This window comes from Halichondria panicea, chromosome 2, assembly GCF_963675165.1.
Source record: "Halichondria panicea chromosome 2, odHalPani1.1, whole genome shotgun sequence".
NCBI classification, from domain to species: domain Eukaryota; kingdom Metazoa; phylum Porifera; class Demospongiae; order Suberitida; family Halichondriidae; genus Halichondria; species Halichondria panicea.
In genome coordinates, this window is record NC_087378.1 from 5,935,010 (window position 1) to 5,946,965 (window position 11,956).

The 11,956-nt window shown below is 41.6% G+C and overlaps 5 protein-coding genes across 6 annotated transcripts in view; 1 reads left to right on the forward strand and 4 right to left on the reverse strand.

Moving 5' to 3' along the window:
* The window catches only part of LOC135331342 (uncharacterized), an 80,162-nt gene that overhangs the window by 22,798 nt on the left and 45,408 nt on the right, over nt 1-11,956 (reverse strand). The gene's annotated exons all lie outside the window — the stretch shown is intronic.
* LOC135331338 (uncharacterized) lies at nt 77-3,570 on the reverse strand. 2 transcript variants are annotated; one of them, XM_064526461.1, is made up of 5 exons: nt 3,330-3,570; nt 1,654-1,801; nt 1,353-1,552; nt 968-1,115; nt 77-856 (listed from the first exon to the last, which is right to left on the reverse strand). In XM_064526461.1, exons 1-5 carry the CDS (start codon nt 3,474-3,476, stop codon nt 333-335), a joined length of 1,167 nt encoding a protein of 388 aa, XP_064382531.1. In that variant the 5' UTR covers nt 3,477-3,570; the 3' UTR covers nt 77-332. The 2 variants fall into 2 exon arrangements, with proteins under 2 accessions (XP_064382531.1, XP_064382532.1); XM_064526462.1 differs by having other exon boundaries at nt 3,432-3,531.
* Nucleotides 5,077-6,747, forward strand: LOC135330988 (uncharacterized). The gene is made up of 3 exons (XM_064525985.1): nt 5,077-5,475; nt 5,584-5,807; nt 5,864-6,747. The coding sequence occupies exons 1-3, from the start codon at nt 5,254-5,256 to the stop codon at nt 6,390-6,392; spliced, it is 975 nt and encodes a 324-aa protein (XP_064382055.1). The 5' UTR covers nt 5,077-5,253; the 3' UTR covers nt 6,393-6,747.
* Nucleotides 10,458-11,027, reverse strand: LOC135332169 (TNF receptor-associated factor 5-like). Its single transcript, XM_064527521.1, has one exon. The coding sequence runs from the start codon at nt 11,025-11,027 to the stop codon at nt 10,458-10,460; it is 570 nt and encodes a 189-aa protein (XP_064383591.1).
* LOC135332170 (TNF receptor-associated factor 5-like) lies at nt 11,036-11,874 on the reverse strand. The gene is made up of 2 exons (XM_064527522.1): nt 11,657-11,874; nt 11,036-11,594 (listed from the first exon to the last, which is right to left on the reverse strand). Exons 1-2 carry the CDS (start codon nt 11,872-11,874, stop codon nt 11,036-11,038), a joined length of 777 nt encoding a protein of 258 aa, XP_064383592.1.

Here is an 11,956-nt window from a genome sequence, read left to right on the forward strand (position 1 = left end):
ATAAATTGAAGTCAAGGCTATTATAAGTCAACCGCGCGCATGCATAATTAAACATTATATGAATATGAACTGCATATAGTTTTGACAATTATATATATAGTCCTAAACTCGGACATAAATTATTATCTATGTCATACATACAATTGTACATACATAATTATATACGTACGTACAAACAATAATAACGTAATCTTACTTACGTATACATGCAGTACACAAGATAGAGAGAATATAGAATCGCGAATAAAATGGAAGGAAACCTTTACCATTCCTATTACAATTGTATATACAATAATTATAACAATTATCATAGTAGTTTTATAGTCAGCTGGTTATTTACGTTTGCGATTAGTTCTTGTATGAAGTGGGGAGACATCAGCTACGTTTGATATCATACTGCTCGGCCATTCCACGATGATCCCTGTGCTCAATTTATTTTCCCCAAAAGCATCTTCAAACCAAGCTTCAGCACCAACTTGTACAACATCCACAACGGAAAGCGTTTCACAATCTTTTTGGCAAGGACGATCATGAATGGTTTTATGTACACCAGGAAGCACTGTACCTGTCGCAACAATACTTCCATCTCTGCCTTTCATAAAAATCGTACTGACGGTATCAGTGTTAGAAATAGCTTGATTGGACAAGATTCCAGAAGGTGTTGCTTTGGTTGTAGTTTTAGTGGTTGATTTCTTCACAGTGGAAATAACAGCTTTGGATGTAGTAGATGAGGTGGTGTTGATTGGGTTTGCGTTTGTTGAGGTAACATTGAATGAGCTGGAATTTGTGTTGAGACTGGTTGTACTTGCCGAGGCTGCAGTGGCTGGGGTAGCAAATTGTTTCTTGGACAGGTCATCTGTGGTAATAATTAGAGAAACGAGGTGTACAGTTTGTCGTGCACCCAAAGCAATCAGTTTTACGTAATCAAATAATGGTATCTACATTACATTTACTTATAAAGCCTTACCATACAGAAAGTAGGAGCTGAAGGATGACAGGATTGCAGGGTGAGATTGAAGAAATTTTTTCCCATCTGTGGTTCCCACACTTAAAACCTTTTTATCAACAAACATCATTGTAGCCATCTCACAACCAAGTGATTGCAGCAGATTGGCCTGTATAAGTGCACAAGGTAAATATAGCCACATGTTAGGGTTTAGTGTGTTGTCTACATTATAGGCATTATATCATTTATAAGCCCGCCTCATAGTAAAAGTAATTATTTCCTTAGCTCGCATAAATTGGACCTGTCGCAACATCATAATAATTATGTTCACAAAATTAATTTTAGGTGATAAAATACAATATTATATGTGCCGTCTACGTGCACATACAGTACTCACAACACCTACATCTCCCTGATGTCTCTTAGCAACCCGAACAATGAGCTGCCTCTTTTTTTCCGGCGTTAGTTCCTCCTCATCCTCCTCCTCATTGCTACCCTCAATATCGTTTGCTACTGCATTGTACTTTTCCTTATCAGCAGTGCTGATTTTTCTCCAAGCCTCTGCCATCAATTTTGATTTATCTGAGAGAGTCTTCCCTTTGAGATCTAATATAATCGTGCATTTGCTGAATAGTGAGTGAATGCACAACTTTTATATACGGCATGCACGTCATTAAAATAAACTATCCACCATAAAATCTACGTACCTTGTTGTTTGTGAAACTCTTTACTGAAGACATTAAAGCCAGAGGCCTGCCTTAATTTCCTACGTGTGGACAGCTTTTTAGTTCTAGCACGAGGAACAGTGTCACAATGAGAGCTGGTGTGCCGTTTCTTGTGATTGTTTATCCAATACTGCATGTATGCATGTGCGTATTTAGTTTTGGTAGTGTGTATGTTGCTGTACGCACACACACACACACACACACACACAGACCCACATGTACACACGCACACACACACACACACACACACACACACACACACACACACACGCACACGCACACGCACACGCACACGCACACGCACACGCACACGCGCACACGCACACACACACACACACACACACACACACACACACACACACTAATTAATGATCCCAGACTAAATAATTGGACAAAGCTAAAGCCATCTCATGTGTAACCAATACCGACTGCATGTACATGTTACAAATACTATACTACCAATTAAAGTCCATATAATACTAAGGCAGCGTGTATACACATAACCAATATTGACTGCAATCAATGCTACTACCAAGTAGTAGCTACATGTGTCAGGCTACAGCCTAAAAGTAACCAATGCTTGACTACAATCAATACTGCTAGTCTTTACAGCAGGTGATGTGTACAGGGTGAAACATCTGTACCTTAATTAGCTGCAAGGGCTGATAAAGAGAAGAGGGCATGCAACTCACTATTAGTTTAATGTGCGAGCAAAACTGCATTCAATTTATTAACTATCTGCACAGTCACTTACTTTACACAAAATTAGAAGTAGTTTGTACTTTTCCAGTAAATTCCACCGCCCATGCACTTACAGTTTTTGCTCGCAAGCTGTTGCATGCCCTCTTCTATTTATTAACCCTTGATAATAAACCATGTTGACTCTACGATCAATATACTGGTAATTTACTCAACTCTCACGCAAATGCTAGTAGAAAGGCAGAGGTAAAACGCAATTAACTGGTCACGTGACCAAAATTGCTGTCCAAAGCGCAATGCTTACTTGGCAATTTTTTAGGATCTTTTTTGGACATAAGCAGACGGTAAGAGATGTAGAGAGTATTTGTATAGCTAGAAATTAATTGTATATAGGGGCTAGACGAAGTTTAATTACAAATGCATGTATTTGATGACAGCTTGTTAGTGACAATGTACATTTTTGACGTATAGGTATCAGATATGGACCGCATACCTAAAAAGAAGTCTAAGGCATCCAAGGTAAAGCTACAAGCAAGCTCAAGACTCCTTAAAAAGTCGACATAACTGTTACAACTTATCCCGATCTTCAACCTTTCCTAAATATGATTGTGCTAATCCTATATACAATTCCTTTCTAGCTATACAAATACTCTCTACATCTCTAAGTGACTGCTTATGTTCAAAAAAGATCCTAAAACAGTTTAGCAGAATGTGCATTGCGCTTTCTGCAATTTTGGTCACGTGACGTCAGCCTACAAGGTAACTAACCAGTTGACTATGATCAATATTGTTACTAAGCAACGTACATACAGACTAGCCGACTAGCAATGTGCACACAGCGACTAGCCTGACTATATCATACTGACTATAGAGCATATCGCATATAGCACGACCAGACTCAATTTTAGAGACTGCATGTATACATCATCCTGATACCAATGTTGACAGGTCAATCTCACGTTTATAGTATTTAATGTCAAGCCAGTCTCAGTAGCAGCAGCTTGTCGAGCATTCAGAGTGTTCTGTCCACAACTGTGCATCCCTTCTTCAAATTTCCTCACAAGAAATTCTCTCTGGGATATTGTGATCACTGTTCGGGAAGTCATGATTCTACTGATCACTAGCACTACTCTCCACCTTGTACCAACCAGCTGCGTTGTCCAGTCCAGTAGTAGTCTACTAGTGCAGTGCAGTGCAAACCGTGTGCGTGTGGTATATCTTGAGTTCATAGGTCAAGTGATCTGACTATAACTCTTTCCTTGGCAATCTGTTGTAGAAATTACAACAATGGGTAAGGAATCGTTATGATGAATTAGATGAAGTTGTATGTGAGCTCCTCCCTGACAAACAAACTGTAGTCTAGGTAACCGCCTTATCAGTCAAGTAGGCTAAAAATCTGTGTCCTTTGATGTAAGCTTTGATGTCTCTTTGTGCATATGTAGTTATAAAAAAAAAAAAAAAAAAAAAAGAAACCTTTGACTAGCTAGGAAGAGTAGCAGCAGTAGGCAGCAGTAGTAGTAGCAGTGCAAGCAGGACTAGACTAGATTAAAAAGTTGGTGGAAAGAATAACTGACCGTTTGGACGTCACCTGGCTGCCAGACTTTCATCTGGACTCTTCCCCCTGAGTAGCTGGCCTTTCTCTAAGCCACAAAACTGAGCAAGAAGCTGAAGAAGCAGCTAGACAGAGACATGTACCTAGCCTTGAGAATTGGGAGGCGTGGCTCAACTAGTTAGCCCAGCCCAGAGGAATTGTTACCGTGGGTACTGAACAACCGTAGAAGTAGGGCTACCCCTGGCTTTACTGAATTAACTAGCTGTGTCTGCTGTCTAGTTGGACCAGATTTAGCTAGATAATGGGGTAGAGAATAGTTGAGCGGTGCTGTGTGTAGCTTGAACTGTACTGGCTGGCAAGAATCTAGTAAGCACCCTATGCACTGATAACTCGTCAGAATGGAGGGTATGTTCTAGGGATCTGGACAGCTGTACATCCAAAGGAGCCAGGGAGTGCCAATCATCTTCTCCCAGTCTCTGACACGCTAAACAAAAGGAGCTAGAACTGGGAGTCCCAGCTAGAATTGCTAGCCGGATCTAGACTAATAGAATGACTTGGAGGCGTGGTGAGGCCGGATCCACACTAATTGATCGACCTAAAGACGCTCCTGTTCCAGATTTCACGAATGGCAAGGAAAGGGATAACCAGCCTTGACTACATGCAGTGCCAATGCTGACCATAAGACTACTATTAACCAGTGCTGACCCATGCAAATGGGGTGGAATTTGAGGAAGGGGGCTGAGCTGTTAGTACTTGGCGCAGAGCGCCGAAATTTTCGGTGACCGGAAGCCACACCCCTAATTAATGGCTCATTGCGCATGTGCAAAAAATAGCCACACCTTGCTTCAATTAATAATACTGCTAAAGCTAGCTAGCTAGCTTAGTTGCACTAAAGAATCAAAGTTACTAGTATAGTATAGCTAGCTCTTGGACATGCTGTTTGTCTGCCACTAATCTATACCAGTAATTCCCAGGCTGAAGACTCATCAGAGAAGGTGGGGCTCTTAGTGTAGTTTTTGCAGAGAAAGGGGGGGCTCCAGCCCCCGAAGCCCTCCCCCTCCCCCTCCCTACGCCCCTGCTAGACTAGATTCTACCACAACACCTCATTAATCAGCATGCATCGTCAGAAACTCACACCATGAGTGACATGAGTACATAGCTGGGCGGAGCCCGGCACCCGTTCCCAACGGGTGGCCGGGTGACACGCTTATATAGGATTTGTACTGCTGCACTGAGGAGTGCAGCCCAATCAGATTGCAGTATTGCAAGTGGTTGGTTAACACCCACTTAGCTAGGTGGGTGTGCAGCTGGGCGGAGCTGCCTTGAGCAAAATGGAGAAAGTTACACAAGCTGTCACAGAAGCTGCTAACGAGCTTGGAAGTAGTCACTTCTTTTCTGAGAGGCAGAGATGTCTTGCTGTATTGCCTACTGGATTTGGAAAGAGCCTTTGCTATGCTTGTTTGCCTGCAGCATTTGACAAAATATTGGAGAAGGAGAAAGGTTATTCTATTGTAGTAGTAGTCACTCCTCTGCTGGCCATCATTCATGATCAGGTATGTAAGACTAGATAGAACATACATATAATTATACATACATGTGCATATGAGCTGTTTACACGTAACTAGATCATTCTAAGCTGGATGCTTTTATTCTATATATAGGTAGCCATCTATTGTTCTAAAGGCATCTCTAGCACATATGTCTCGGGCGAGATGTCTGATGCAGCTACAATGGATGCGATCTTCCATGGAAAGTATCAGCTAGTATTCTTTACACCTGAAATGATCATCAGCAAGAAGCATTGGAGAAGACTTCTGGGGGGAGATGTGTATGCTAATAGACTCAAGGCTTTGATAATCGATGAAGCTCATTGTGTGAAGAAATGGTATGTATTTGACTCATTGTTTTTTATTAACATGTGTACCAATAATATTATTGCAGGGGTGAGACTTTCAGGCAAATGCTGTTGAGAATTAGAGAAGTGCGCAGCCTCATTCCAACATCAGTTCATGTGATGGCGCTAACAGCAACAGCTACCCGAAGTGACATTTCATTCATTTCTCGTATTGTTGGCCTAAGAAACCCATTTGTCATTACGAGAGTCCCAGTAATCCCAAATTTGATTTATGCTGTTGGATTGTTCAAAAGTATACCAGAGACATTCCAAAACTTGGCCCAGAAATTGGTAATCGAGAGAAACAAGTTTCCCAAAACAATCATATATGGACGTTCTTTTGGAGTGTGTGGTGACATGTACCTCTTCTTTAAGGATTACCTTGGAGCTGCATTCACAAATCCTGATGATGCACCTGATCTTCCTGAATTTCGCCTCGTGGACATGTTTACAAGTGTCACTGATCCAGCCCATAAATCTGAAATCATTCGTTTATTTAAGGGTGATGGCAATCTTCGCATTGTTGTAGCTACTATGGCATTTGGTATGGGTGTTGATTGTCCCAACATTCGGTAAATCATTCATGTTGGCCTGTCAGACGATATCAGTAGCTATGTACAAGAGACTGGTAGAGCAGGTCGAGATGGTAAACCATCACGTGTAACCCTTTTAAAGGCAAGAATTTACCATCAAGTTAATAATGAGATTAAAGAATATGCTTCAAACTTCAACACTTACAGTCTTTTCCGAAATATTGACAATTACAAACATGTTGATCTAGCTCGGTTTCAATTGCTTGTGCTGTGATATTTGTTCTAAGTCATGTTTATGTGGACAGTGTGACCTAAGACTTAGTTACTTCTTTCAGCTAATTACAAATTTTATTTTCATTATTACCTGTGCTTCAAGAAAGTTGCTATATCTACCGAAACATTTCCTGCACATTTTGGGCAATCTGTTTTTATCACTGCCATTTACAATACTGTTAATGTCGACATCAGCACACATCTGTTCTTCCTTATTCTCCAGTAGCATTGTCCACAGGTCCAACACTTCCTTTCCAGCTGGACCATCAAGAGCTCTCCTGTTACCAGGCCTTGATAGCTCATCCCCACATCCAAAACATTGTAGCACTTGGGCCATTCTTGCTCTTTTAATTTAGTAGCAAAGTCATGTTGTTTTCAGTGCCAGCCAGTGTGGTGCAGTGCGGTGCATATTGCGTTTAACACCCACTTAAAATGATTATATTCATGATGCTCCAAGCAGTATTACATAATACACAAGTACAAATCCTATATAAACGTGTCCCCCGACCTCCCGTCAGGGACGGTCGGGCTCCGCCCAACTAATGAGTACAGTGAATTGCAGTGCACTTGCAACAGAAAATTGCCAAACAGCAAAACCACCAGATATGAATTTCATTACCAATAATAATTCTAAGCTCAGCTTGTACTTTTGCAGAATCTCATTGAACAACTGCTTATTCCTAAAGGTGTACAGGTATGAGCAAATTGAATGTACAAGCTGGGCCCGGGGGAATTCAAAAGCCCAAAAAGGTGCTCAGTCATACACCTCCATGTGATTATATAGATATAATCTCAGGGCACTCCTATTAGTATCACTCATAGATACCTACAGAATGGCTACTTTGATATAGCATTCTTGAAAAGCCTTGAACATAGAAATACATGAAATACATTTCAAGAATGCTTGACTGACTGCATGTACAGTGTACAAATGTCATGCATGTTAAATCGTTCTTGGGGGGGAGGGGGCATGCCTAGAGAGGTTCAATGGGTGTGTTTGCTGAAAAGTGGTTGTCATTTCAGTTGGCTCTATGCTTTCTACCTGTAATAAAGTCAAAGTACTCTTGGAAAAGTTCAGAGTAACTCCAAAAAACTGATAATTATATTCATAATAATTTATCTGATTGTGGTTTTGCTGTTTGGAAATTTTCTGTGCAAGTGCACTGCAATCCACTGTATGCTCAGGACATGCACTCCTGTATGCTGTACATGCAATCATCTCTAACAGCACTTTATAAATTGCATGCTCATTGTGGTCAGACATTAAGGATTGTCTACTGTTGTAATACAGACTACAGCGATGTATACATGCATGTGCGCATCCCTGGGTGATATCAATATCACCAGGAGTTAGTTAGCATGATTGCTTTGTAAGATTGATGTGTGGCGAATCCCATTATGCAGTTGAGCCAGGTAGAATCCTCAGCCGTGCAATTTGATTGGTCTATAAGGTAATTGGTTCCCAAAGACATGTATGGCAGTTCATCATGTTTGTGTATTTTATTATTAACGTAACCTTAATTATTATGGTCCAATAAAGGAAACCTCCGAATAGTGGACAAAACCCCCTGCACTCAACTTGTCCGTTATGGTATTACTAGAATATTTTGCGGGTGAAAAACCTTTGTGAATCAGCCAATTAATCAGCACAAATTTGGTCCCTTTGCTTTGCTATTGTGTTCTGGCAAAGATCGTGTGTATTTACTAGTCAAAATTCGCATAATAATTATGTTTAAAGCTCGCAAAACATTCGGTAGTCTCATTAGGCCAGGCAAACTAGTTTCTCATCAGCCCCTCATCAATTTTAGCCTCTCCCCCAAAGTTTAGGTGTGGCCTAAATTAATGAGCCACACACACTGTATATTAGGGAGTGGTCTATAATTAATGAGTTACACCCAGCCCACATGGCAAATTATTACAGTAGAAACCGATTACTGATGATGTAATGGTTGTTTGTGTAATGAAATATTGAGATGGCTCATCAATTTTAAAAAACCATGTGAGGAACAACTAATCTACTTTGCCTGGCCCTAGGTTAAATCAGTCGTCTAGTTCACTCAAACAGCTCATTTTTGTGTCCCAATCACTCTGCTGAGCGCTGCGCACGCAGGCATTATCATCAATTGCAAGAACACCAAACACAATACAATAACTATATGAACTAGAGCACTAAAGTGCAAACCCTCGGCTGGTGACATGATTATAAAGAAACCAGAAGACTGATATAATGCAGTGCATATCTAGTGATGTTGTTAGGCCACTCCAAGTGACACTCTGGTTTCTGGTCCTGAAGTTTTTCTAATTGCATGCGGGCGGGCGGCTTTTCTCATTATGTCATTATCAATTTCACCTCATTATTTTGCAAATGAATATCATTATCACACTATTTTGTACCACATGGACCATTCTGCGCATGCGTAGTAGAAATAATGAGATAGAAATCCAATAATGAGATAGAAATCCAAGAATAAAATCTGATGCGGGCGGTGGACCAGAAACCAGAGTATCACTTGGAGTGGCCTTATCATCATCATGCATGACTTGCACAGCAACTCAGGAGCAATAAAACTAAACAAGACTGGAGGCATGCTGAAACATTTGAGAACAGGTAGTAGTACTATAAATATATGCACTGTGGATTGCAAAGAAGCATGGAGTCTCAGAGAAGTATGGCTCCAGGTCCTGCATGGATCCCAGTCAGCTAAAGCAAGCTTTCTGCTTTAGTGACCCTGTTCCAATATTGTTCCTGGTATATACAGCTTTCTACTTTAGTGACCCTGTTCCATTGTTTCTGGACCTGGTACAGGATCACTTCAGTTATAAGTAACGCATGTGCAAGTTCTGTTCAAGCTACATTTTGCTCGCTTTTATTAGACAACGAAGCTTTAACACCGAAAGCTGCCACTATTAGAAGTACTGACTTGTTGTGTGGAGGCTACCCATGCTGTAAACGCAGTGCTAGAGCATCCAGGTAAGCAGACCCAGTCACAAGCTTCTTAGCTTTTGCTCGTTTTTATTTGACAACGAAGGTTTAACATGAAATTCTGCCACTATTAAAATTAATAACTTGTTGTATGAAGGCTATCCATGCTGTAAACGCAGTGCCATGGCATGCAGGTGAGTAGACTCACACATTACAAACAAACAAACAGACCAACGGACTACTATACCCGTGGCCGCCCACGCGCGCCTCGGGTAACGACTACTATAACCCGTGGCCGCCCACGCGCCTCGGGTTAATGAAAGCACCGCGGGTGCTGATGCCTCGGTGGAGGTGCCAAAGCTACATAACATAAAACTACTAATAGCTAGCTTTTATACACACACATTGATTATAATTATCATGATGATATAATTTGCTGCATGCCAAATATAAATCTAGTGGGTAATGATCAACCATGATTGTTGTTAAAAACGATCGATGCCAAAAGTTCAAGTAAAATGGCTGCAAGTCAGCAGAGCCTTGCAGCTCTCTACTCACTCTGCAGCTACCAATAGCTAGCGTTCTAGTGCAGAGCTAACTACTAAGTAGAGTAGTAACACTCGGTGAACAAGTTTTGCTACAGACTCTTCTGAAAAGGCTGCAATAGCATTCCAAGTAAGCAAAACTAGGCATAACTCGAGAACGAAGCATAATTTTGCAAATCCACGAATTAAAATCCAAGTAAACATGACTAGAAGCCTATAGAAACTCTTACTTGCACTTGATTCATCCTTGAGCAGCTGTAGCAGTCTACACAGACAGACAGACACACAGACGTATACCTCGCTTGCGCATGCGCACCGAGGCATAATAAATGAGCATAATAATTCAGTTGTAGATCTACATGTAGATCTATTTGATATTGTCAATATGGAACACAAGGCAATCGTGTTTCAAATAGTTGGGAGGTAGGCACTTCAACTCATCATATCCCAATCCATTGTTAAGAGTGTCGTTGAACCTTCGTGCACCTTGTATGATATCATCACAAGTAAACTCCACTGTATATGTCTGGTGATTTTCTTGGGCCAGTCTCTGATCCACTAGTGTGATAGCTAGCTCCCCAACGAAAGGCCACTTCAACTGCTGATCTTGATCTCCCTTGACGATATAGATGTACACAGAAAGATGAGTACCAAAACCACCTTGCTGACCGCATGGGTGTACACCTAATACCATCTTGTAACCACTTTTTGAGTAAAATGGTTCGAAAGTCCATTCATCTCTGTGTTGTCTGAGTTCTTTCATGCCAGTAACCACAATTTCCACTGGAAATACTCGAGAAGAGGGTTGCACAGAAGGGACAGGAGCACCAGCTTGGCACTTCAATTGAATCTCCAATTTTTTCATTCTTGACGTCAATTGGGACTGCAAACGAGGAGCACCAGCTTGGCACTTCAATTGAATCTCCAACTTTTTCATTCTTGACGTCAATTGGGATGCAAACGTTTGTTCTCCTCCCTCAAATCAACACCTTGTTGCTTTAAAAGTTTGTTCTCTTCCTTTAAGCCGTTCATACTCTCCGTGTGTTTGAGGGACATCAAAGTCATGTGATCCACGATGCTATATCTTAGATGATTGGCCATGTTTCGTCGGGTTAGCTCCACCTCACAACCAGCATACCGGAACTCGCACTGTACAGGGGTCAACAAACATTTTTGCTCCGCATGAAGCACCAGGCCTTGACGTTGGGGTTTCTCCCCACACGCATATGGACAGGGGACAGGGAACTGGGAGCAGACGGGCCAGTGGTTCTCTCTGATGTTATCAAAGGAAGAGAAGTGGCCGCAATACTGATAAGTGTATGGCTTCTTCGGACATGTTTTAGCTTCGTGTGTAGGGATATCTTTACGAAGAATGAACTTCTTGCAGTACTGACACAACACATCGGTGAACCCACAGCCTTCTAGTCTTGTCTCATTGGATGGCATTCGATTGAGGTGCTTCTTGAGCTTGCCAACTTCGTCTATCCAGGAGCAGCCATCCCTCCTGTGAGGACAGTGGATCTTTAGGCCATTGAGGGTGCGCTGTAGCTGCTTGTTTGGGAGAACGGTTGTAAATCGTTGGTACACAGGGGACAAGGATTGTGTCTCTTTTTGATGGTAGTAATACACGGGTTGCAGAAGTTGCTACCACATTCACAGCCAATGACCGATGGGTCGGTGAGCAGTTGGAGGCAAATGGAGCATTCTAGCTGGAGCTCTTGGGGAGGCTGCTTAACAAAGGAGATCTCCAATCCGTCGTGATGACATGAACTGGTTAGACTCATCCTAGTACCTGGCTAGTAGCCAACTTATAAACATAGATACAAGGGCCAAAATTTTCTCTTGAACATTTCTGTGATAGCATAT

What these genes read in the sequence shown, in the direction of transcription:
- LOC135332170 (XM_064527522.1), bottom strand. Translation starts at nt 11,874, where the DNA reads ATGAGTCTAACCAGTTCATGTCATCACGACGGATTGGAGATCTCCTTT. An exon ending in TGTACCAACGATTTACAACC is followed by an intron (nt 11,595 to 11,656) that starts GTTCTCCCAAAC and finishes CTGTCCTCACAG; the next exon opens with GAGGGATGGCTGCTCCTGGA.
- LOC135332169 (XM_064527521.1), bottom strand. Translation starts at nt 11,027, where the DNA reads ATGAAAAAGTTGGAGATTCAATTGAAGTGCCAAGCTGGTGCTCCTCGT.
- LOC135330988 (XM_064525985.1), top strand. Translation starts at nt 5,254, where the DNA reads ATGGAGAAAGTTACACAAGCTGTCACAGAAGCTGCTAACGAGCTTGGA. An exon ending in TGGCCATCATTCATGATCAG is followed by an intron (nt 5,476 to 5,583) that starts GTATGTAAGACT and finishes TTCTATATATAG; the next exon opens with GTAGCCATCTATTGTTCTAA. An exon ending in GCTCATTGTGTGAAGAAATG is followed by an intron (nt 5,808 to 5,863) that starts GTATGTATTTGA and finishes ATATTATTGCAG; the next exon opens with GGGTGAGACTTTCAGGCAAA.
- LOC135331338 (XM_064526461.1), bottom strand. Translation starts at nt 3,476, where the DNA reads ATGACTTCCCGAACAGTGATCACAATATCCCAGAGAGAATTTCTTGTG. An exon ending in AGAGTTTCACAAACAACAAG is followed by an intron (nt 1,553 to 1,653) that starts GTACGTAGATTT and finishes CGATTATATTAG; the next exon opens with ATCTCAAAGGGAAGACTCTC. An exon ending in CTAAGAGACATCAGGGAGAT is followed by an intron (nt 1,116 to 1,352) that starts GTAGGTGTTGTG and finishes GCACTTATACAG; the next exon opens with GCCAATCTGCTGCAATCACT.